This window comes from Toxorhynchites rutilus, chromosome 3, assembly GCF_029784135.1.
Source record: "Toxorhynchites rutilus septentrionalis strain SRP chromosome 3, ASM2978413v1, whole genome shotgun sequence".
NCBI classification, from domain to species: Eukaryota; Metazoa; Arthropoda; class Insecta; order Diptera; family Culicidae; genus Toxorhynchites; species Toxorhynchites rutilus.
This window is the reverse complement of record NC_073746.1, coordinates 68,084,201-68,111,098: the sequence shown is the minus strand read 5'-3', so window position 1 is coordinate 68,111,098 and position 26,898 is coordinate 68,084,201. Positions and strand designations below refer to the sequence as shown.

General features: G+C 37.9%; 1 protein-coding gene and 1 non-coding gene across 8 annotated transcripts in view; one reads left to right on the top strand and one right to left on the bottom strand.

Annotated features, from left to right (window-relative positions):
• The first annotated feature begins 4,269 nt into the window (after positions 1–4,269).
• On the top strand, positions 4,270–4,388 carry LOC129780648 (5S ribosomal RNA). Its single transcript, XR_008743989.1, has one exon. It is a non-coding gene; the product is annotated as a 5S ribosomal RNA (ribosomal RNA).
• Positions 4,389–6,894: 2,506 nt separating this feature from the next.
• LOC129775156 (disintegrin and metalloproteinase domain-containing protein 10) overlaps positions 6,895–26,898 on the bottom strand; it is a 237,532-nt gene continuing 217,528 nt past the window's right edge. For 5 of the 7 annotated variants that reach the window (XM_055779511.1, XM_055779513.1, XM_055779515.1 and 2 more), the window contains 6 exons: positions 21,184–21,418; positions 20,587–21,109; positions 20,283–20,524; positions 19,938–20,219; positions 19,620–19,863; positions 6,895–9,460 (listed from right to left, as the gene is read on the bottom strand). In XM_055779511.1, the coding sequence (XP_055635486.1) occupies positions 9,336–9,460; positions 19,620–19,863; positions 19,938–20,219; positions 20,283–20,524; positions 20,587–21,109; positions 21,184–21,418 (1,651 nt within the window). In that variant the 3' untranslated portion in view covers positions 6,895–9,335. Of the gene's footprint in view, positions 9,461–19,165; positions 19,432–19,619; positions 19,864–19,937; positions 20,220–20,282; positions 20,525–20,586; positions 21,110–21,183; positions 21,419–26,898 lie in introns of all 7 variants that reach the window. The other 2 variants (XR_008742866.1, XM_055779516.1) reach the window with 2 other exon arrangements.

Sequence of the window (26,898 nt, the reverse complement as noted above, 5' to 3'; positions counted from 1 at the left end):
GAGACCGGAACAGTTGTCGATGGTACTGTTTGGTCAAAATTTGACGTAACTAGTATTCCTGGAAGGTCACCATATACTTGTATTTTCAAGGGTGTGAAAGGGCCAACAGGTAACGCAAAAACGAGCATTATGGCAGATGGTATTATCTCGTTAATAATACTGCCATACTGCCATACAAATTAAACACAAATTCCTACATTACTCGGGAATTAATCAAGCAAATGAAACCAAATCTGGCATATTGAGGATTTAGGGTGCAATAAATGTTTCTATGGTAGTTAGATTCTCCACCCCCCCCCCCTCTAAGGGGGGACTGCCATACAAATTAAACACAAATTTCTGCATTACTCGAGAATTATTCAAGCTAATGAAACCAAATTTAGCGAAATTGATCTTTGTTCGGAACTGGAAATGAATTTTAATGTGATGAAACGCACTCCTATATCTTCTTCTATCTATACAAAAAAAAAAGGATCGTCGGATGTGTTTATAAGAGCAGAACTCGAGGAAGGAATTATCCGATTTTTATACTATCTTTATTCTATCATATTTGCTGTATAAAATATTTATTCCATGTAACGGAGAAACAGGTTGTTTGCAAGTGGTTGAAAAATCTTGAACGAAAATTATGTCTGAAAATAATCTGATATTATAATGATGAGTTTTGTTAGAAATACTAGGAATTTTATAGTAAAAGGCGAATTCAACGGGGTCGAATAGAAGATCAATCAACGAACAGTTCTGCGATTGGACCCATGAACTTGCTCATAGTAAGAAAACGTGAATGTTTGAAGGTATTGATAAAAAAAACAAATTTTGGGCGGGACGAAGTTTGCCGGGACAGCTAGTTTTAAATAAATTTCTTCACACATCAGATATTCTTTCACAAAGCAGTCATTTTGACTGCTTTTGGGCAATGTCAATGTGATTTGAGAATCAAAACATTGTATATATCGACAAAGTTCGTGACATATCGAGTGATCCAACGGGTCATCAGATATAGGGGAAGTGGAGGCATAATGGTCATCCTAAGAACTATGCCCATTTCCATCGTCCACATATCGCCTCAAACCCCGTTTTTCGAAGAATATTGTTGTTCAAAATAGCAAACGGGTTTCGCTATAAAAATTTAAAATAGTACGATTTCATCATGAAAAAAAGTTGAAAATCAAACATTTTTTTGACCTGGAAGTAAAGTGATCTCTCGCACATAACATGGGAAAAAATATGTTTTTTTTTCATCCAAATTTAAAATTCCAAAATTGAAATGATAGGTAATGAGTGGAATATGCTTGGCCTGTTCACCTAGATTGGTAGTTCTAATTTTCTCATACATACAAAAACGTTTAGTTGATGTGGCATATTTTTCCAGGGTCAAAACCACAAAAGGGACTCCTTCAAGAGCATAATGTGATAAGGTATATAAGCTTTAGTACATAACATTGTAGATCGACATCCACAACTGACATCTTTGCCCCTGCAATACACCATTTGTGACAGATTGTTTGTTTGATATTTTTATCCATTGAACAACAATGCAAAAACCTGCGATATGAACTCATAACGCGATCATTGTGAAAAATACAGATCATACTCTGCGTCAGTTCACAGGATAGTTCTGTCAATATGGCGATAAAAATTATAATACTCTATAAGAGCATTGATTAATTGCAGGTAACATTTCCGTTTGAAATTCATCAGCTCAATTACAGTATCACCTTTTTCTTCAATATGTGCTTCTCAATTGATCATAATTCCTAGAAACTCCATAGACTCCAGATTATTAACCAGATTCATCTCCTTGGGAATCATTGGAACGTCATTTCTGTGAATGGACATCCTTGAAAATTATCTCCATTTCTCCGCCCGTTAGTAAATCGTTTCTTCCACTGCCAAGATAAATATTCTTGCCACCTTTCAACTGGTTCTTAAATCCAGTAGCATTTGCATTCAAAATTTATCCTCAAATATCGGTAAGAATCATTGAATAAACATCTTTCAGCTTTTTGTAGCATTGTAAATTCAGGGTTCTTTTCGATCTGAAACAAATGATCCGTTCTGTTGATCTGTGGCAAAATGTACATCGAAAAAGCAACAGTCATTGAATTGGGATTGTCGGTATTCTGCAAGCAGTCTGATTTTTGTCACAATTATACTGAAACGTTCGACGTGAATTTTTTTCAAACAATTCTTGTAAGAAATTTCTTACGAAATTCATCAATTACCATATAAACACACTAAGGACCGCTCACGAGTTTTCTCATGTTTAGCGTTCCGTCTGTTACGGATGGATCACTAAATAACCCGTGTTTTGTAAGTGGCTATAGGTAAGTGTGTATAGCATAATTGTGTGCAATTTAATTATAATATATAATTTTCGTTACAGGTTGTTTCCAGGTATTCACCGGCAATGAAAAGGTAAATGACAATTAGCATTCACATGGATAAATAATTAATGATTATTTTGGTTTCAGGCGCGGCATAGAGTGTGTTTTTTTGTTTTTAGTGATTAAGGTTGTTAAATGAAGGGTTCAAAGAAAATAAAAATTTTGTGTTTTCATTTTATGTGTTCGGCCTGGGCCATAACAACGGTCTAAATGAAAAAAAGTCACATTATACACTGCGTACACTTGTTTTCTCTCAATCAATCATGTTTAATCATTACATTCAAACTACCAAATGTGTATTAGAATAAAAGAGATGATTTTTGGACATTAAAATTTGATATAGGGTGATTTGGTCCAGTGTATGTTTCGTCGAAAAACAACATGCTCATGTTTATGTAAAGTAATTCAGGATAATATCACAATCAGTAACAGTGTTCTGGGATCGATACCAGGTGTCTTGGCCAGATTCCAGACCAGAAAAATTGCATTGAGACCATTTGGAATTCTGCATGAATCTTTTCACTGTTGTTCGAGCATATTCAAACACTTTCAATGCTTGGTCAAAGACAAACCGTCCTTAATGATCTGCGTTGCTCTTTCAAGCTCCTTCCTATTCCAACGCTGTCTGTACTTCCTTTTTTTTAATTCAGTGGCATCTGGAATCAATTAGATCAAAGAAAGGCTTTAAACCTGTATGACCAATTCACCCCACAGAAATGTGTCTATGTCACCCCACACAATATGCAAAAATTAAAATGCAATTAATTCATTTATTGTTATTAAACTTACAGTTTCGCTGCATCAAATGGTTTCTCTTCTGTAGGCAAACAGAATTTAACTGCACAATACACGAAAAGTTTATTTAATCAACGGAAAAAAACCTTAAAACCACGATCGAAAAATTCACATCTTCTGACAATAAACGTTAGGTACATACGGTTCAACAGTAGAAGGAGAAGAAATTATAAAAAATCCATGTTGAGCCGTACTTTTTGTGATAAAAGGATGGTCCAAATCACCCCGTGTTCCCCTACATACGGTTCAACAATAATAGGAGATGACATTATAGAAAAATCAAAGTCGAGCCGTACTTTTCGAAAAAAAGGAGTGATCCAAACTACCCCGTATGTCTAAGGGTGGGTTTAGACTAGTGATATATTCATGTGAAGAAATATAATGAGATTTATAGAAATCGCATCAACCGTTTACACTAGCGTGAACTTCTATAATGAATATATTCATATTTTCGGTGAATTTATTTTTTCGCCTCGAATAAGTGTATCATATTTATTCTCACCCGTTTACACCTATTTTCACGTGAATAAATCCATCTATCGCTATAGATCTCCCTAATGTAAACATACCCTAACTCACCCCGACTTATCTTATGTGGTCGGTCGGTCCTTTGTTTTAAAGAGACTTTAAACTTTGCAGTTCATTCGCCTCTACCCTTATGTGGTGTTGCTAAAAAAAATAACACATCATCGAAAAAGACTCTCTTGGAGATGCGGGGCATCGATCCCCGTACCTCTCACATGCTAAGCGAGCGCTCTACCATCTGAGCTACATCCCCATGTTGCATTATTGGCTTTAATCAATCTACAAAAACAAAACTCGATGACAAAGATTACAAATGACATTCATGCATAAGTTTTTATCTTTTCCAACCCTTCTGGAGTGTATTTCGAAAGCCATTTCAACACGTAAATTCGATTCAGCTCGATTCTAGTCAATTTTAATATTCATTGAAAAAGGAAATGAGGAACATTATTAGAAACACCAAATGTCTACAGAAACTCGAAAAAAACAAAAGTGGTGCTCAACTTCTTCTGAACGATATGCTTCTGGTAGCATTACATCTCTCTGAATTAACGCTTTCATCGTCAACGATCATACCATGTTGAAAGCACCGGTTCTCGTCCGATCACCGAAGTTAAGCAACATCGGGCGCAATCAGTACTTAGATGGGTGACCGCTTGGGAACGTTGCGTGTCGTTGGTATTCTTTTTATGTTATCTCAATCATATATGCTATAAAAATATTTTTTTGGATTACAAATTAATACAAGGTAATACAAGGAAAAAAAAAAAAACAAATCAAAACAATCATATTCTGCTTCTTCTTCTTCTTCATAACAGCTATCAGATTCATCATCATCTTTTCCTGATTCAACAATTCTCGCGTAACTTTTGAAAAGGTCCAATGTAACATTTTCGCCAACTCGAGAAAAACGTAGTTTAAGACCCGAACATTATTTTGCGAATTGTCTTAAAAGCTATCAATCTTTATTACTGTTTTCACCACTAGCTGTCAAGAATAACTTCGTAAAACCAATCGTAACTATTTTTCCGTGATTTGAGATTAAGGTTGAAGCCTCGGAGCGAAAAATGTTACATTGGACGTTTTGACTGCCCGCGTTTGCACATTGGACATATTACGTTGCACTATAAAAATTTGAAACTAACTAATAAACAACAATCCAAATATCAGCATTTCGTTCTAAAGACTGATTATTATTGTCATCACTCGTTGAATTGCACTGAAATCGATAACAACACCTGTAAGAAACAAATTCCAAAACGACCGACGTACGACTGCGAGTTGTTTTGACTGCTTTGTTACTTCGGACGTTTCGGCCGTCAGAGGAAAGTGGCGTCCGAAGTAACAGCCGGGTGCTTAAAATACGAATCTGTACATTGGATATTTTTTGTATCGGCGACAAAAAGATGAAGAAGATACGATATACGTGAACGATTGTTTTTGTGATACATTCAATGATTGAAAACTAATAGCGTGCATCCATTAACTCGATTTGTTTACATTTGTTACATAGGACCTTTTCAAAAGTTACGCGAGAATTGTCTTTTTCAATAGAAATTTTACTTCATCTGGAAGTATTTTCTGCTTTTTGAAATAAGTATTTGCGGAGATGATGTAGAGATGAGAAGATAATTGACTATACCATGATTCGTATTTTCTCGACTATTTTTACGAGTGAAATTTGGAATTCATTATACTTAACAACAGGAAAAATCTCTTTCACTGTTATTTTCATGTCGTCTAGCGATTTTCGATGCTACATTTTTTCGTGGATTTGTTGTCTTTCTAATCCTTATTCTAACCTGAGAATAAGATAATATACCCTATGCTTACAATTTTTGGTCAAAAAAGGAATTGTAGGAAATTGTCAAAAAATATTTATGTTTTCGAGAAAAATGAATTTTAATTTTTTAAAAAGTTGTTTTCAGCATAATTTCACGAAAAAATGTCGTCTTTCTAATCCGGTTTCTTTGGTTAAAAGAGGATATTGATCAAGCCATGAATAAACAACTTATTCGACGTTGAACTATGTGGTACTGGCAAAGTTGCAGATTTCATAATAAAACTCAACGAAATTATGATTTTTTCTTTCTTTCTTTATTAAACAGATTTTCAGCCAAAGCCTGGTTCATCTCTACAAATTATGAATTTGATTTTCTAAATAAAGCTGATATCTATTTTGAACTAATCGTGGAAACAATGACACACAATATTGCAAATGAAACTGAAGAGATGCGGAATTGCCACGAATGTTCTTTGTTATTTTTCCATACAACGAACTGTGTGCTTTACTTCTGGTTGCAAAGAAGTACTAAGTAAAATCAGTTTGTGTGATAGCGAATACTGTTCAACAATTGAAAAGAGCTGAATGTTTCCAATAGATATTGTTTTTAATATAATCTAAGTGATAAATTGGGTTGATATGATTCTAATTTCATAAATATTTTTACTGTACCCTAGTTTTATTTCTTCACACACTTTTTACAACTTTTTATTGATAATTTTTTTTTTATTTATATCCCAAATATATATTTTATCCTCTATATATTACTGTGATACGAAAATTTGCATCACTGGATAATTATGGATTTGATTTAATTGAATCCTAGATGAAATTTAGTTAATAAAAAAAAATAGCGAAAAAAACTTGCTATCGCTTTTCTCACTAAAACGGCAATTCGCACAGTTTTGTGCAGCGTCGGACAGTATTCAATTAAAAGCTTATATTTTTACCTAAACTTTGAATGTAGTCACAACCGCGCAAACTGCGGCAACGAAACTTTTAAGCTGGTTTTTTACAAAAAATCACAGTATTTCATATTATTATTTGGCTCAGGCCTACTATCATCAAATTTTACAATATCTAATGAAAGAGATTTGTTTTGTATAGTTTTTCAAGCTACTTTTTCTTTGACGCCGAAAAAATCCAAGCTATTATTGAAGCTGCAGAGCTGTTTAAAGTTATGTACTTACTTTCAAAAAATTGTCGAAAAACGTCAAGCTTTAAAAAGTCGTCAAAAAGCCGTTCATTCGACCTCACGATTTCCCCGTGATGTTTTAACTAAGTTTTGTGAGCTGTAATTACAATAAGGATGCTCTACAATGGTACATACCTCGATAAAATAGAAGCTTTCGCACCTACAGGGGTTTCTTTTGTTCTATCTCCATACATCCGCGGGGGCACGACTGTTTTTTTAATTGTTTTATTTAGATCATTTCATTCATCTTCTCAGCGCATTTTCCTGCAATGGATATATGTCTATTTACAAACATTTACAAGTGTTACAATAAACCGTTACAGTACTAGCTGTCTACTGTTTCTCGTTCGCTTTCCCATCGCTCACTCACTGGCACGCACTCGTACGCTCGCAATTAAACATCCTTTTTCTCTCTGTTTATTCAATAATTTTTGTTTCACTAAATCCCGTTTGCAAGTTATGTCTGTTGCCATTTATTCCATTCCTGTGTTCTCTTCTTCTCCTTCTTCTTCTTCTTCTTTCTTTCTTTCTTCCTTCCTTCACCGTGTAGGAAACTTGTTCACGCAGAGATTTGTTCTTGCTCTCAACTATGTCTAATATGAATGTATATAATAAAAATTAAAAAATAGATCTTCATATATGTTGGTTTCATTATTTCAGTTTTTTTCTCAATTTAATCTCACCTCACTGCAAGTTGCTGTCTCTTTGTGTTTTTTTTTGTGTATGTTTGTTTTTCCTTCATTCTTTCCCTCTTACTACAGTTCTCGCTCTGTTTTTGATTATTATCATAAATTTTCAATGTTCAAATCTTACTTGTTCTGTGTTGCTCGATTCATTCGAATGCCGCAAAGGTTTACCCTCCACAAGCTATCATGTCAAACCAAGTAACGCGCGGCTGGACAACACAAAGTTATTGAAAAAACTCTGAAATAATCAATATTGAACAAGAATAGGAATCAACCGAACCGAATCCGATGTGGTCACGCCATTTCATAATGAGATTTGAATAATTTCAGCTAAATAAAACAAAAAAAAATGCCAAGGAACCGATAACGATAGTACGCGGAGAACTCAATGTAGCTAGATAAAATTTGAGAAACGTCACGTCGTTCGTTTGGCCTAACCTATTTAAAATATTCTTACAGCCTAACTAGTATTTATTTTTGTTCTATGGTGGGAAACTCTGAATAGCTCCTCTGAATATTTGCCACGAGTTTGAAAGAAATCAACGCTTAAAAAGAAATCGCTTTTTAGGATATGCTGGATAACAATCGAAGAAGTGTTTGGTTGGTTTCCCATTCAGCAGTCAATTTCTATCTTGTTCCGTTGGGAAGGAATCCCTCCGGAACAATGGTCGATATCGATATACTGGCAGGCAGGCAGTCGGCTTGAGCTTGTTCAATGTTTGAAGTGCAGGAATGATTTTGTTACTTATCGTTTTAACTGAACCAAATCCGTCCCATTTAATACTTTCTTTTAGTGTGTTTTGTTGACCTCCATAACGATTGTTATACTCACTGTTCCTAAAGAAACGCCTAACCATTCCCAATGTTCGTTCAGTTTGTCCTGTTCTTTAGAAAAATATATATCACATATAGCATTCACATCGTCATCCTTCCTTTAATGGTACCCTCTGGCGCATTCGATCTTTCTAAACGATTCAATTTTAACGCACATAATTAAGTATTGAGAGGAAGTTCCATCTCCCACTTCTGTTTTAATTTGTCTACACTAGAGAATTCACTGAAGAACGCACGCTCCTTTACAACAACAAAAAGTTGAGAAAAAAAACTTAATACTTTTTCACAGTTATACCATCATTTTCTTATACTTGTTTTACTATTTATAGTTACATGCTAGCCGCTTGTTCTGTTTACTATTTTTTCTGGACCCGAAGGAGAGCACAAATTATCTCTTCTTTTGTTTTTTTTTGTTGTGATTTTTATTCATCCATTGAAACGACACTTTTCTCAGTTTGTTGGGATCATTTTTGTGATACGTTTTGCCTTTTTCCCCCCCAACAAATTCCTGCTGCTCAAAGTTTTCATTTTCCCTAAACATTCTAAAGACTACGGTTCACTCTTCACAAGTAAAAATCAACCCAACAATTTTTTTCGACAACAACTTGATACGCTTCTGCTGTCGGTTTCAAAGGTTTCAGTGTGTGTGTATGATGGCGAGTGTGAAATTTACGAGTTCAATGAATAACAAAAGTCTAGCTCCCTTCCAAAACCGATTACAATACTCGTCTGTTACCTCTGTTTGGTAATTAATTCCGATACTTTTTAAAGAGTAAAAAATGTCTATTTGATTTTCAGTTTCCTATCTTTTGTTTTTGTCTGTCGTGTATACGTGTGGGTTTGAGTTACATTCCCCTCTTTTTACTTTTTCTCTTTCTATCTTCAAGTGATCAGTTATTGTGGGTTTTTCTTTCCTTCCTTCAATTTTTTTTTGGTTCACATTAGAAAAATAAAAATATCTTATAAATATTGTTATTGTTGTAGTAGAATTTCCGCTCGACATTCTCAAAGAATGCAGCACCGGAGGAGGAGGAGCTCGGGTTCAGGCTGTGGCTGTTGTCGCGGTTGCTGGTGCCGGTGGCTGAGTCTGAGCCTCGCTGCAGATGGTGATGATCCTGGGCTCCATCTTGTCAGACCTTATTGTTGGTGTAGTGACGCCGGGGCAGCTCGCCAAACGTGGTCCGATCCGGATAGGCTTCGGCATACAGCTCGGCGTTGTTCATCCTGTTATAATTCGGTATTAGTGGGGCGGTTGCTGCAATGGGAGAATGACACAAGGTACATGGATGAGAGGTTGAGGAGAGTGATTGAGAAGTACGATTGGTGTTAGAAACAACTGATAATTAGTACACTTAGTTCGGTTTCGGTTTGTTAGCATTCAAGTTTGATGAGCAAGTTAATTAAATATGTTAGTTGGTTGAATTAGATATGAAAATATATAAAGATCGCGAGAATAGTGTCTGCGTTGTGCAAATTAAAATATGCTCAAAATTTATCGTACGCTGTAAGCATAAACTAAATGACGCATTAGAAGCTCTCCATATTATCCATTAGTTTATTTTCTCTCTATTACTAGAAGGATTAGAGAATCATTTGAATTCATCTTTCCATGCCTCCGTTTACTGGACGTTAGGTGCGGATTTTCCGCGAAAGCGAGTTCCATAGTAATTCTATAGAGCTTCTCGAGATTCGTCCTTGAGAGGTGAGCACATGCTCTATTTTTCTTTTGGTTATGGCTTCCACATTTTGTGACCACTGCACAATGGTCCAGGAGATGCATTTAAGTGGAAATTAGCATTTAGAGCTCGACAGTTATTCTCTAGACAAAAACTGTCTTCGACAAAAAAGTTACATATGATAGAGCGCTCATTTTCATGTTGTAAATATTACACATATTTCAACCAAAAATATTCCAACCAAACATGAGAATTGACAATTTTCGGAAAACTCTGGAGGAAAAAGGGAAAATTTAGAAAATTAAATTCCCATATGTTCTACAATTACATAGTCACAAGTGCTGTTAGTTCATTCGATGTTTGCGCTAGCGAAATTGATCTTTGTTCGAAACTGGAAATGGATTTTAATTAGATGAAACTATCCTATATCTTCTTCTTTCTATACCAAAAAAAAAGGATCGCCGGATGTGTTGATAAGAGCAGAAATCGAGGAAGGAGTTGTCCGATTAAGGGCTGTCGGCCTTATTCTGCGTGGCGTGTGAGGTGAGATGACAATTGTCACTTATGTCACGCGATTCCACCAGGCGTATGCCGTGAGAAATCTCACTTGAATGAACTCTCACTTTATTCCCGCTCTCAAATATACGTGACGATTGTCACATGAACTGGGATTTCTAGGTGACAATCGTCGACATGTCTTGAGGTGTCGACAGTGCATGAAAACAAATGTAAAAAGGAAGAGGAATAATAAGTGTTTTTTTGGGTCGTATAGAATCGATAGTAATGGTATTATATGTATCAATAAATTCAATTTATCTTCAATTTTCACAGTACGAAAGACAAATTGCAAGTAGTTTGTTTTTTTTGTGAAAGCGGTAGTGAGTCTGTTATTCCTCAATTGGACGAATAAGCTCACCGAAATTATTTTCATTTCATGAAATCTATTTATTTTCTCTAAAATATATCTATCACATGGATCTTGTGTTTCATCTATCTATCCGCGAGTCATCGTCACCGAACTGCATATCCATTTCAGTAGCCGTGGTATATGCCCGAGCCGGAGCCAGAGCAACAATTTAACACTGAGAGTGCAGAGAGCAGCAGCAACTACGACCAAAACAAACAAAAATGCTAAACTTTACAGGATGCAATCAACTGTTTCACCAAATCTAAATCAAATACCTGCAAATTCGGCAGAATGTCCTGATACACTAACAACAGGCCAGGTTAAATCAGATCTATAGATACGGTACTGACTGCAGCAAAACAAATATCTGACCTCTCTGAGCGAAACAAATAAAATTCTGGGATGCCAGATGTTTTTTCTCAAATATATGCGATAAAAATTTGAAATATTTGTAAATATGTGCTAATGTCTGACATACTGACCAGCTTCGTTTATCATATGGAATCAATAATGTTTTGTCACTATTTTAAATAGCCTGCAGCAGGAATAAAAGGTTGTGATAAAAGTTAAATGTCTGCAAATTCGTGAACACATGTGCGAATGTGGCATCTTTGATCAGATTTGGCAACCAGCAGAATGAACGCCTTGTCACTTGCTGTTCATCCTCTCACATACATCAAATGAACCTCTCACGGCATCCGAAACGACTGTAGGAATAGAGTGAGGAGAGTTGCGTGATGGTGATGTGACAATTGTCATCTCACCTCACACGCCGCGTAGAATCAGGCCGACTAACAACAGGCCAGGTTAAATCAGATCTATAGATACGGTACTGACTGCAGCAAAACAAATATCTGACCTCTCTGAGCGAAACAAATAAAATTCTGGGATGCCAGATGTTTTTTCTCAAATATATGCGATAAAAATCTGAAATATTTGTAAATATGTGCTAATGTCTGACATACTGACCAGCTTCGTTTATCATATGGAATCAATAATGTTTTGTCACTATTTTAAATAGCCTACAGCAGGAATAAAAGGTTGTGATAAAAGTTAAATGTCTGCAAATTCGTGAACACATGTGCGAATGTGGCATCTCTGATCAGATTTGGCAACCAGCAGAATGAACGCCTTGTCACTTGCTGTTCATCCTCTCACATACATCAAATGAACCTCTCACGGCATCCGAAACGACTGTAGGAATAGAGTGAGGAGAGTTGCGTGATGGTGATGTGACAATTGTCATCTCACCTCACACGCCGCGTAGAATCAGGCCGTGTATTTATTCTGTCATATTTTCTGTATAAAACATTTATTCCATGCAACGGAAAAACATGTTATTTGCAAGTGATTGAAAAAGTCTTGAACGAGAATTGTGTCTGAAAATAATCTGATATTATAATGATGAATTTTGTTAGAAATACTAGGAATTTTATAGTAAAAGGTAAATTCAACGGGGTCGAATAGATCAATCAACGAACAGTTCTGCGATTGAACCCATGAACTTGCTCATAGTAAGAAAACGTGAATGTTTGGAGGTATTGATAGCAAAAAACAAATTTGGGCGGGACGAAGTTTGCCGGGTCAACTAAACTAGTTAAAATATAAAAGTTAGAGTAAAAAACTCGGTTATTTCAAGAGATAGAAAAAAACTTTGTTCTTCAAAGATATTTTAAATAAACGGGACTACAATATTATCAAACTATGTTCACCTCTATCTATAACGATAAGAAAGTTAGATTTTTAATTTCATAGACAATTATGGTCACCCTATTTCTGATAACATAAAAATGAGTACTCTATTATGTGTAACAACTTTGTCGAAGACAGTTTTTGTCTAGAGAACAACTGCCGAGCTCTAAATGCTAATTTCCACTTAAATGCATCTCCTGGACCATTGTGTACTGGTGTACACGACATTATAGATGGATAGTTTAATGATTTCTGTATTGATAAAACATAGTTTTCATGCTGAAATATTTTTGTTTCGTGTATGCACCTCATTTTTAGACCATTATCTCATTATCCGCGATTTTAGTTACACGCGGTGACCTTGCCAGACTATTTCGCGGATACTCGAGGTTCTACTGTATTAGAACTCGTTTCCTCCTTCACGCATCGTTCCAAATGCAGCATCTCAGTATTGGAACACACTAGATAAGCTTTCAGGACGGTTTTCAACAATATAAAGTTTTCGTTTCTTAAATTCTTTTGACGAAGAACTACGTCTAACCGGAAGATATATATAGGGGGTAAAAACTAGGCGCTTAACAAATAGCAAAAATTGAAGATTTCCAATGCTTCTAACTAAAGCATTTCTCAACTCAAGGTTTGTTTGATTCATAATGAAGCTGCTGCTGCCATTAAGGTGCAATCTGAAATGAAAACATTAGTGCCATACAAATGAAACACAAATTTCTGCATTACTCGAGAATTAATCACGAAAATGAAACCAAATCTGGCATGTGGAGGTTTTAGGCTGCAATAAATGTTTCTATGGTGGTTCGACACTCCTCGCCCCCCTCTTAGGGTGGGCTGTCATACAAATGAAAAGCAAATTTCTGCATAACTCGAAAACTAATCAATCAAATGGTGCCAAATTTGGCATGTGAAGATTTTAGGATCTAATATGATTTACTGTTTCATGATTTTCTTCAGCATGTAACACGATTTGCTACAGTACTGCATCGATTTAAATTATACGCTTATAAGACACACAAACTGCATCAGCGTAATATACGCATATGATGCGGATTAAATATATTTTACGACAATGTACATCATAAAACTGATGTTTGTTATACCGAATTGCGTCTTAATTTGATAATGGTATATAAAATCGAGTTTTTGCATTTTATGCGATTTCAAATATACACGACACATACTTTGATTGATATTATATGCGATTATGATTTATTAGGAATTCTTGTAAGACTTGGCACGTGCAAAATTATACGATTTAATGTTTGCTGGGAAGACACTCATCCCCTCTCTCTAAGGGGAGATGCGGGGAGGGGTCTGTCTTCATTCTATCATATTTTCTGTATCAAACATTTATTTCATGTAACGGAGAAACATGTTATTTGCCAGTGGTTGAAAAATCTTGAACGAGAATTGTGGCTGAAAATAATCTGATATTATAATGATGAGTTTTGGTAGAAGTACTAGGAATTTTTTAGTAAAAGTTAAATTCAACGGAGTCGATTAGAAGATCAATCAATGAACAGTTCTGCGATTGGACTCATGAACTTGCGCTGAGTAATAAAACGTGAATGTTTGAAGGTATTGATAACAAAAAACAAATTTTGAGCGGGACGAAGTTTGCCGGGTCAGCTAGTCCACCTATATATGTCAAGGAACAAAATCACTGTGGGTCAACTCGCTTCGCATCGCAGTCTATCACGTTCAAGCTGATCTAGATAAACTGGCTCAATAAAAGCCATCTAAATGAAATCAAAACGGTGCTGGGGTATGATTGATTTTTAGAATTTTGTACATTGAAGCAAACTAAAAAAAAAGAAATTTGAAGCCAAGAAAAGTGGTGACACTGCAGTCGTATAGTTCGATGTCCCCGCTACACTTTTACCAAATTCCGTTATCTCTAAATACTAACCCGAATGGTTGGTAAACGACAGGACGAAGCGTACCATACATGTCCCCGCGCGCATGGAATAGACCCTGTTCGTGATCCTTAGCTTTTTGTCCCGTATTCCTATCTCTTCCTCCCGCGGTACTTACTGGGGTACGAGTAACCATAGTGAAAATCGGGTAACCAACCCCGATAGGATATTGGTCGTGTGCTGACAGAAAAGAAGGCCTATCTGAGCGTCTGTTCATCATGGAGGTGCGGCTCAAAACAGCGTCTGTTTCCCATGTCAGACTGATCGATGTTCTCCTGCCAGCGTGGGATTATAAACATCGTACCATCGTACCTCTGGAGGACAGAGGGTTGATGCAGGCCCTGCAAGCCATCCGTAAAAAAGCACAGGAAAATAAACAAAGAAATCATTGGTGATTTGAACGTTCATGTCGACCAAGAGGATCTTATGGCGGGTTTACATTAGGGAGATCTATAGCTATAGATGGATTTATTCAAGTGAAAATAGGTGTAAACGGATGAGAATAAATATGATACACTTATTCGAGGTATATATAACTTGAATAAATTCAGCATATGTAAACGCTTGTGAATTTCTCACTGGTGAGAAATCACTAAAGGTGGATGCAGTTCTACTTCAGGTGAATAAATTCACCGAAAATATGAATATATTTATCATAGAAGTTCACGCTAGTGTAAACGGTTCATGCGATTTCTATAAATCTCATCATATTTTTTCATATGAATATATTACTAGTCTAAACCCACCCTTAGACCGGTAATTGGTATGTTCAGCATCATTCCACGTCCATCCATTTCGAACTTTCTCAGTTCATTTACCTCTAGTCTCAAAAAAACAATTTGGAAAGCTAAACCTCGCTGCTTCTGCCATTTGGTCGCTAGCAGGATGACTTATAATTCGTGAATGACCCATTGGTGACTTTTTCGATCGATCAATTAGTTTTCGTGAACTCGAGCATTGTTTCCGGGTAAAAGTGGCCTGTATATGTTTTTCCTCGAGGTACGCCAACGTCTTCTTGGCGTAATGAGAAGACGCCTTGTCCGGCCAGAAGACGTACTTCCCATCAGAATGATGCTCCACTAAGAACGTAACCAGAATCTTCTCCAGGCACTCCTGGTACACCTTCTGGTTGATGGCAAGTCCGCTCGGTTTGTTCAACCAGAGCTTAGAAATCCCTTTGTCGGAGATTGCAATATACAGCAAAACTTTCTTTTCCTGGGGGTGTGGAATCCTTGTCGCTAGTATAGTACCGGTCATTGCCGAGAATGTGGGACTTTGACAGCGAAAAATAACTTTCGGCGTCCAGCACGAACGACGCCCGCATTAATTCTTCTCCATCCACCGACACTGAGATTTCACGATCGCTATCTGCTCGTCCGTGTACTCTAAGGACCTAGTCTTCTTCCAACAGACGATGCCCTCCTGCTTAATGGTTCTGTGGATGTAGGAATGGGAACAGCGAAACATTCGGCCGGCGTCGCGCAAACTCGTACCGTTCTTGTTGTCGAACAGCTTTTTCAGAGATTCCTTCTTCTTTTTCGTCATGATGCTTACCGGCACATTTTCGTCCCGAAAGTAGTCTACTGTAATTTTTTTCCCTTTTCTTTGACGCGTTTCGAAGAACTGTACAACGCGCTCGTGGAGTGCTTGTTGTTTCGACGCCATCTTTGATCGAACTGACAGCACCCGAGCGAAATGAAACGAGCAACCCGTTTCTAGGGTGCCCAGAGAGCAATTCTCTCGGCGAGGAAAAATTTACGATCTTTACTTTTTACAGGAAGGTATTGAAACCATTCTCATTTTTTATTGAACAACCGTTAGATCTGGACAGCCTCCCAGACAAGCCATTTGCATCCATGGATGTCGCGAGTCGACTGTATCATATACAGTTTCAAAGTCGATAAAGATGTAGTGTATATGAAGTTGATACTCGTGGCGCTTTGAAGTATCTGGTGTAAGGTAATAGACTGATCCATCGACGGATCAACCGGTCATCTGATCTGATAACGAAGAGAATTTGGCATAGAAATTCGTAGTCACTGTTTAATATTGTAATAGATAGTTCGCACAATTCAGCTTTTTTAGTAGGAGAGGTAGATTACTCTGTTCTTCCAGTCCTCCTTACATTGTGAAAAAAATCCTGAATACCATTTGAGAAGCCTAAACATAAGATGATCAATTGTTTTTATTAATTGTTGTGTCACGACATCAACTTTCCCAAGCATGTGGAAAATTACTAGAGTAGTTCCGATTGGAAAGGTTGATAATCATGTAAACGAGTCAGAGTACCGACCAATTAGCATACTGCCAGCCCCTCTAAAATTTTTGAAAACATTCTTTCAAACTAGTTGAACGAATATTTAAATAGAAATGAACTACTTTGTCGCTTTCAATCACGCTATCGTAAAAATTCCAGCACCCCAACCGCTTTGATAAAAATTGATACCGATATTCGATGCGCTCTGGATAAAAAAATGTTAACTGTTTTAGTGCTGCTTGATTTTAGTAAAGCGTTTGATTCTATGAATCATCTGTTACTTTACAAACAATTTGCGCGCTGTTTTATGCTGCATAAATCTGCTGTTGCATTGATATCAAGCTATTTGTCGAACCGCTCTTAATATGTTGACTTCAACGGTACAAAATCTGATATTGTCCAGGTTAAAGGTGACATACCACAAGGGTTGATCTTAAGCCCTCTATTATTTTCCATGTTCATAAATGACCTACCTAACCATATACTACTGCATGGTTCACCTATATGACTGCCAGTTATACCTATCAGGTAAGCTGAATGACTAAACGAACATTGTAAACATGATCAACATTGATATTGAAAATTTTATTTCTTGGAGCAATAACAATGGACCAATCCTCAATGCTTGTAAGACTCAAGCTATAATGTTCAAATCAAGACACATGGATTTACATGGAGCTCCGTCTGTCAAACTGGACACTACGAACATTAATTACGCGGAAGTTGTGAAAAACCTAGGCATCTTAATGGACAGTAGCCTTTTCGTTGCGCCATCACTTCCATGAACCCATAACTTGCTACTTCCAAGATGCGAAACAAATATTTTGAGAGGTTCTTTCGAGCAACAAGGCTATGGAACAGCCCGCCATGAACGATCAAATCAACTTCCTCATTCCTTAAATTCAGAAGAGCGTGTAAAATGCATTTATTTAATTAGATTCGTTATAGTTAGCGGTAGTAATACATACTTTGAGAACCATTATTAGGTTATTTGTACGAAGTCCGTTCAAAAAGTATCACGACTTTCGAATTTACGCGGGTTACGTACGATTCTAGATTATTTGTGGCATTATATTAATACTCATGTCTCTAACTTATGCTGACAAGCACGGATATTTTGAATGTTCAGTTAATTGTTGACAACTGCTTTTCTTACACACGTTTTGGTTCATCTTCAATTTTTGCCTATTGCAAAAACGGATCAAAGACCTTGTATCAAATTTTGTGTGAAAAACAAAATTAAGTGCGCGAATACATTCCGAATGTTGATTGTGACATCTGGTGAACCTACCTTGGAGCGAAACAACGTTTATCGGACTTCGAAAAAAAGTTCTCAGAGGGTCGAAAAGATGTGAACGACGCAAAGCGTGCCGGAAGCCCGAGCGGTTATATGACAGATAGTTTTTTCACCTCTAGAGTTTCACCTCTAGTTTTTTTTTTAATTTTCTTACTTTGTAATTGTAATTCCCAGTGATCAACGCTCTCCTAACAGAAAGCTCAGCGGGTCTTAACATGTTAATAAATTAGTTATTCAGTTATAACATTCATGTAAATTAAAAGAGCAGACGAGAAAAAACAACATTGCACATTACTTCACTTCCCGTTTGATGATTGTTGAGTGAACACTGTTAGCTGACAAGAATCGAGAGGTGAGAGGGAATGAATTGTCTTTCTCAAGACATGGTAAGGAGTTTAGGTTAAGTTTTCCACATGGGCCCTTTCCTGGGCTAGAGACGAAATAACTGAAAATGTATAAAGCTGCTCTTATACAAAAGAAGGAAAGGAAACAACACTCATTCATAATTCCATAATTCAATATCATTCCATATGAATCCGATGGTAAGATTTGGAATCACTGAGAAACGAAATAATTTCTATACTACAATTTACCACCGAATGACCGTCTGTCGAGTGTTTGTCAATGTGGAGGATCATAGGATAAAAGTTATATAACCTGCAAAGCCAGCTCCAAAACAACCACAAACCGTTTGCCGTTCGTTGAAGTGTTTGTTTTTATTGCTAATCAAACATTCTTGGTAATTCCGACTAATTGTGAATAAAGAAAGAATGATGACAGTTGGGATGAGGGAACTCACAAATAAAACAACTTGTTTACTAGTAGACCGCACGCATATGGTTAGTCACAGAACAAATAATACATAGAAATAACACTGAAAGATATGTTCTATCTATGGAAGAGATTCATTCAGTCGAGAAACTCGAGCGCACCGTTTATGATCCTGGGCAAGAAGTAGAATCATAAACCTCGCTCATACTTTTGAAGATGTTCCAAAATGGGGCAACCTAAGATTGATGCAACTTGCAGTTTTCTACTGAGATAATAAAAATTGTAACAATAACCAGTGCAAAAGAAAAAAAAATAGAAAAAAAAACAAAATGAAAGATCGTGATGTTAGTAAATATCAAAAAGTATGTACAAGATGGTGTTAGCAATTTTGATCAAACTAAAAAAATAAACAAACAAACAAATAATGCTTACTACTTTCGTTCCGGTTCAAGTAGAAAACAAAACAGCCACGAGGGAAATCATTTTCGTTCTACGATAATGGTGGCGGTTTTTTGTTCATTTTGTTCAATATTCCTATCGAATGTGTCCGTACACTCTGGTGTAAAGCGTCTGAATAAATTAATGTATGTGTATGTTTGTAACGAGTTTTGTGTTTTTGTATTAAAATTTGGCCTGAGGATCTCTCACACTCTACGATTTGGGTCTATGCTTGCTGGAGTGACGTTTTTTGTGAACGGCTAAAAGTAACAACAGAAAGTTATTCAAACGATAAGAAGCAGAAAAAAAAACTTAGTTTCATCTAGTAACAAGGGGTCAAAAAGGGAAAAGTAGAGAACAGAAGTCAATAAAGACAAGAGAAAATACTCATCGGAAACGATGAATCGAACGGAAACAACTTCAAAAAATTACTCTTGGTAGAACACACCTTTCGGTGGATAGTTATGTGGGCCTCTGCCTTCACCATACCCATGCGCTGGCACTCTGGAACTATTGGACGGCCGGCTGCCGCTGGAAGAGGACGGCTGCCCACTGCGACGTTCGCCATGACCGTCGCCACCACCGCCTCGACTACTTCTGCCAGCGGCACCTCCGCCCCCGCCGCCGGCGCTGCGCGACCGTTCATTGTGTGGCACCGGGACGCTTCTCGGTCCGTGGCCACCGTGGTGACGCTGTGAAAAATACAAATTAATCGAATGGTCGTTGGTTAGGTCCTCCACTATATTGAGAAACTGTTTCCACTCACCATTCGTCTTAGCGTATTCATTGGTCTTCGCAACGTGTCGGTAATTCTCCGGGCCGGTGCCTTTTTCGGGTTTGAGCTTGGCGTATGAACCGCACAACACTTGATGAACATACCCATGAAGATCACGAAAAGGATGCCCATCAGGCACACCATATACCAGTTCTCCGTCACCCACTGGGCAACGGTTTGGAGCGTTTGCTTGTTGAAGAGCATGTTTTTCAGTCGTACCAGCGGGCCTTCGGCATCGACAGCGCGGCACTTTAAAAATACATCACAGTATCCCTGGGAAAAAATCGGAAGAAGTTAATCAAGGTGACCAAGAAACAAAGATACGCAATAACATACTTGGAAGTTATCACAGGGTGATCCCGGTCGCAAGCTGATGCCACCGTCGGGCAAACCATAGAGATGGGCAAATTCGCTCGTACTGCGACATGTGTTGGTGTCGTTCCCATTTTGGCACGCCAACTCGCACAGCTTGCGTTTGTCTATGTTCGGAATGATGTTGGATGTTAGGAAGCACTCGGACATATTCCAGAGCAAGCAAATCGAACCGGCACATTCGCCCCTAATGCATAGTTGTGTTCCTGTGAAAATAAAAAAGGCCTGCAGTGACGAACCAAGAGCTTGAACACCAAACGATACATACCATTATTGCACTTGGTCTTATCGTCTCGTGGCTTCGGTTCGGGACATTCGGCCGTCGTGCCGTTGCAGGTAGAGCTCCACGAGCACTCCGTTTCTTCCTTGCAGGTCACATTCGCATAGCTGGATACAAATTTGCACGTATTGCTATCACAGCATGGTCCCTGCGAAGGACTGCACTGAGTCCGAGCCTTTCGAGTGCATCCTTTAGCCGTAGAATTCAATCCCAAGTCGACCTCCCCTATCACCCGTGGATAACAGCACTTGTCGGCACACTCCTCGTCATTGAATCCACAGTCACACTCCTCTCCAATCTCAACAATCTTATTGCCACAAAAAGCACCCTCCGAGGCTTGGAAACAGTTCCGCTTTTTGCTCTCCTCGATCGCATCCAGGACGTTGGAAATATTGCGAACGGAACAGCTGGAAAACTTGCTGTTATTCGGTCGATCCCCGCTGGTAGCACTGGCAAACATGATGTAGTTCCCGTGGATCCCTCCCGGGCGACAATCGGACGGGTAGTCATGCTGTGAAACAAAATCATTTTTTTTTGTTAGATTCAATATAGCACAGTGGTATCCAGAATAACGGCAATACTCACCGGTGATCCAAAATTGTGGCCAATTTCGTGGGCCAACGTCAGCTGGGACACCTTCGGGGGGACGCGGCTGTTATAGTTAACGAACGTAATGATACCGGTGTTCAAGGAACGTTTAGTGCTTTGGTACAGTCCCGCCACCGTCTCGGTGTAGGTTTTATACTTTTCGCAAATGCCACCGGATGCACCAGAAGCGGATGCTACCCACGCCAGACCCAGGGTACCGCCAGTGAAATCCCTGCAAGGAAAAAGAATTAGGAGAGTTTATCAAGTCCGTTCGATGGAAATGTTCATTTTCATATCAAATAACTTGAACGCATGCGAGTGGTAGGTTTATGGAATATAACCTAGTCCACTTAGAATCCAGGAATAAGAAATCACCTTTATTTCGGGATTTAGAAAAATGTTAAGTAGTTCAAATACAGGTACATATTTTATTGCTCTTCCATAAAAACATTACTATTTCAACGGGCTTCTGATGAAATTGCTCTCCGATCCATTCCGGTCATGCTTCTCCGCTCATGGTAGCGTTAGAACACGTCATACTCCGATTTTCTCGATTTCTAGGGCAGACACCATGTCGAGTTCTCGGTTCGAATGTGTAAGATCAATATTCTTTCAACCAGCATTACTTTCTTGTAGCCGTACGGATTGTAATAGAACTTTTAGCACACAAACAAGAACACGTTTCTATGGCGGTCACAGGGGCCACAAACAATTGATAGTAATGGTGTTGCGAGTCGCAAAAAATAAATAAAGAATGGTGTCCTTGTAAAATGTAAAATAATGAAATTAATGCCGGCGAGAACAAACACTATAGAAATCTAAGAATTAAACTCTTTAGTCCAAAAACTTGGAAGCATTGACAAGGACTGGTCGATAAATGCTTTTACCGACTGAGGGTTGCGAACGTTTCGCGAAGCAGCAAAAAATCAATTTGAGTAGATTGCCAAATTACCTATCAGCATTAACGAGTGCCTTTCATTGCTCGCTGTTTAGAGCGACAATGGAACACTGTATTCATTAAATATCCAAGTAGTTTTTTCAGAATCTCATTGCAAAGTTACATCTCCGACGCTCCCAAGAACATCGCTCCAAAGAACATGCAGAACGACAACTGAAAATCCGAATCGAATCGTTTAAGGGGTGACGGGCGGCGACAGCAACTGTTGCGGAACACATTTTGATCTTCGGATTTCTCACAGCTGAGAAATACCATTTTCACACCCGGCATGAAATGCGCTACACTTTGACGCCACTTTTAAACCGGGAACTATGCTCGAATTCACGAAAATTGAATGATCGATGGGAAAAAAATCACCAATGATTTCTTCACGATTTATCAGTCATCCAGGCAGCGGCAGCGATGGCCTTTAACACTTTCGACGCCCCGTCATCCAGATATGGATGACACTTTCCTCGCTCGAATTGAGTAGGATTTTTAGAAGGTATTTGATACAATAGGCATCTAAATGTAACTGTAGGATATGAAGAAAAATAATAAAATCATAATCATAATATTATACTGTTTATACTATACTTTTTATTAATTTATAGTACAGATGGTTTGTACTGCAGTTTTTTGCAAAACCCCTATACTATGACTTTGGCATGTGTTATTGTCATCAATTCATCTTCAATTGAAAACAAACATTGCTAGATCATGTAAATGTTATCTATAAACTATGTTTGATCTTCATTTAATAATTTAATCGCAAGTTGGGCTCTGCAAGAAACTCAAAACCGTCGCGTTGGGCGTCGAACGTGTTAACGAGAACAAGTGTTTTGTTTATAATCAAAAACATCATCATCCAATAAATCCGAAACACACCCGATATTCACAAAAGCTCTCTTCCAGCAAAAATTCATAAAAATCAATTTGCATTTTATTACTTAGGACAGGGGTTTTCAAAAGGTGCTCCGCGAGGATATAACAAATGCTCCCACTTAAAAACCCATTTTGAAATAAAATGCTTTTAGTTAACTGGGCTTTAAGAATATTACCTTCTTCACTCCGGGTCAGATGTCGTATAACTTCGACGCGCAGCCGATATAGAATAGTACCCAGTTGGTTAACATCAATGCAAACAGTACAAAATCTGCACTATGCTTACTTTGTGCATATTCTGAGAATGCATTCGGGACAAATGCAAATTTTGCATGTCCGTATAACACATCAAAGTAGAAATCATATTTCGGACGCTTAAGGCATATGACGCAGAAAACAGATCTAAACATTATGCACAAATTTTATTTGATTGATATGTTCAATAAATTAGTTCAATATACATTTAAGCTTTCTACTTTGGTACCTATTTGATTGAAAACATAAAAAAATCATTGAATAAAATGCTCTTCGAATGAAACGAATAAAAATCAAACTTCGGACACTAAATCAAATTTCGAACACTTTATTTTGTAATTTTTTGGACGAAAATTACATTACACTTGATTATATTTTATAGTCAACTGCGAAACACTTACCAAGCAATCACAGTAAACTGTTAACGATGATGAAAACTGATGAAACACGGGAGAACTTTAAATATTTATGAACGGGTAAATTCTACGTTCTAATGCTAAGCAAACGTCCAACACAAACGATAATGAATAGTGTTGTCAGATTTTTGCAGAGTATGTTAAAATTCAAATGTAGTTCTCATATGAAATGATAGTGAAACCAAGGGATTACTCTAAAGAAGCAATTGTGATATTAATTTTATAGTTATGTCATCAGTGCATCAAGCATTTCAAGATATTAGAACAAAGTGTCCGAAATATGATGTTTATAGATTTTTGTCATTTCAATAATTTGCTTTCGAAAAAAATATTGTAATGCCACTCCATTCAGCCGGAAAAGTGGTATTAAAGCTCAAAACCATGCACCCCATACGAAACACTTTCGTTTTCCAAATTATAAACTCGCTCTCCAGTGCCGATGCAAAAATACAGAAGCACTGAAAAACTGCTCTCTGCTGGTCTGCGACTTGAATGGTGATGATTTTTTTGAATTATAGAGGATTTAAAACTTCTCAGTTCATTCGTCTCTAGCTCCAAAAAAGGCGAACTTGGAAAACTAAATTAAACTTTCGGCTTTGAGAATGGCCATTTGGAAAGTCTCGTTGCCGTCCAGTCGCTAACTGGATGACTGATAACTGGATGACGCTAACTGGATGACTGGGAGCCCTCCTTTAGAGAGGATAGGAGAGTCGAACTACCATAGAAACGTTTATCGATCCCTAAAACCTCTATATGCTAAGTTTGATTCCAGTGGTTTGATTAGTTCTCGAGTTGTTTAGTACCCTCCCCCCTCTTTAGAGAGGGGAAAGGAGTGTCAAACCACCATAAAAACATTCATTGCTCCCTAAAACTTCCATATGCCAAATTTGGTTCCATTTGCTTCATTAATTCTCGAGTTATGCAGAAACTTGTGTTTCATTTCTATGGCAGCCCACCTTAGAAAGATGGGAGAAGTGTTGAACGACTTTAGAAATGTTTCTTGCCCCCTAAAACCTCCACATGCCAAATTTGGTTCCGTTTGCTTGACTAGTTCTTGAATTTTGCAGAAATCTATGCTTCTTTTGTATGGCAGTATCTCGTATCTGCATGCTCGTGCTTTTTGGTCCTGACCGAGCAATTGTCGGACAGTCGCGCAGGTGCTAAGGATGACCGATTTTTGAATGCCGGCCATTTTCTTCCTCATACTCATCACCTTTAGCGCTTCCAGAAGTGTTTTCGGGATAATTTCAGTTCCAGAGAGAACGACTGGAACAATTCTTGGGACCACCCTTAGCCCCCACAGTTCCTTGAGTTTCACGGCCAATGGCCGGTACTTGCAAATCTTGTGACCGTGGGTCTCTCCCAGATTCTGGTTCAGTGGAATAGCGACATCGATGATGTTGACTTTGCGGTCGCTCTTGTCGTAAAATATTATATCTGGACGGTTGTGGTGAACCGAGATGTTGGTCAGAACAGTGCGATCCCAGTACAGCTTGAAACGGTCATTTTCCTGGACAGGTGTAGACAGGTATCGGTTATGATGCTACTTAATATCTTGTACAGACTCGATAGGCACGTTATCGGTCTGTACTTTGATGGGTTCAACGTGTTGCTGTCCTTCGGGAGGATTGTGTCGGTCACGTAGTACTGTGTTGAAGCACTCAGCTATATTTGGATGTGCGACGGTCAACTTCTTGTACCAAAAGTACTGAACACCATCGGATCCCGGTGCTGTCTAGTTCATCAGGTACCGCGAGGCTTCATGGCCATCGTTCTCTCCGACGATGATAGCTGGCGTCTCTCCAATTTCACCACAACTCTCCCCCTCCCGTTATAACCACATTTGCCCGTTGCGATTTTGTACTGGGGTCTCTCAAATACCAGCCCAGAAGGTAAACCAACGATGTAGTCGGCTATATGGTTTGGAAGCGTTTCTTGAAAGTCTACACGATGAACTGTAACATATAAATGCAGTCCAATGATTGGTACGTCTAGGTTAATTTCAACGGCCTCCATAATGTCCACGGAATCTTGGTATCTCTAACGAAAGCTCTTTTTCCAAAACTTCGTCGTAGAAATTTGAAAGTTAGAGATTCGGCTTTTGAGTTCGCTGTCAGATGTTGACATGTGTCGACCTTCGATTGCTTCGAAAATTTCGGCCACTTTGACTTTGTAATTTCCGATGAAAACGATCAACGATCACTCCAACATTCCCATCCTATTTTTTCTCTCCATTGTTGTCTGGGGTCCGGAAGATCTTTGATAAAGCCTTTCGAAAGGCTTTCGATTAAACTGTTCCTTTCGTCAGCAAGGAAAATTACCGGTGCATTGAGTCTGGTAACAATCTTACCCAGAGATAATCCATTAGTTTGCAATCATTTCTGCACTAGATCAACTTCACATAGTACATCATACCAGAATTACAGATGACATAAAATTCTGAAATCACAAACTGCTGGTAGAAAAGATCGTGAACTTGATCTAGTATTCGAATTCTCGGCATGATCGCATAAAACTTCATTGGCTATGATCAGCCCACCGTAATTCCCATAAAATGGCTTTTTTTTATCGCTTAGTAAGCGAACGCGTAACCAAGTGGCTACGAAGACCCCCCATAAACTGGCTTCACAACATTAAAATAAGTACATCATCGGGTTTACAACTGTTTCCATTGTATGAATCGGAAGCACATAACAGATTCAACAGTTTTAAGAAATGTCTCAATGTTTTCTCAAGCAAAAAAAATCGAAGAATGGTCTACAAACCCTATGAATAAGACTATTTTGTTTTACTTTCTCTAGAAAATCTGAACTCATCCGCTTGCCCCTGACATGGTCGGAGCGTTGTCGGAAGATCGTAAACGACACTTAGACCAAGAATTAAATCTAGTAAAATCAAAATATTTAGCTCAATTTTATTCACAAAACGGTACCTAAGTTTTTATCAATATGTATGATAGTCGCAAATCGGCTCAATAGGCTTCTTCTAAGAGAATCAGTGCAAATCCCGAATTACTTTCTTTACGCACAAATGTCACGAGACTTTTCAAATAGGGCAAAAGTAGTCGCAAAGTTATTAATGAAAGAATACGTTTCAGAGTGTAATACTACTAAAGCGAAGCTTTTTGAATTCAAAGTCAATATAAAAAGATGTTATATAACATTTGCTAGCCAGATTCAAAGTTGAATCATCTTTAATGGGGAAATTATAGTATATAAA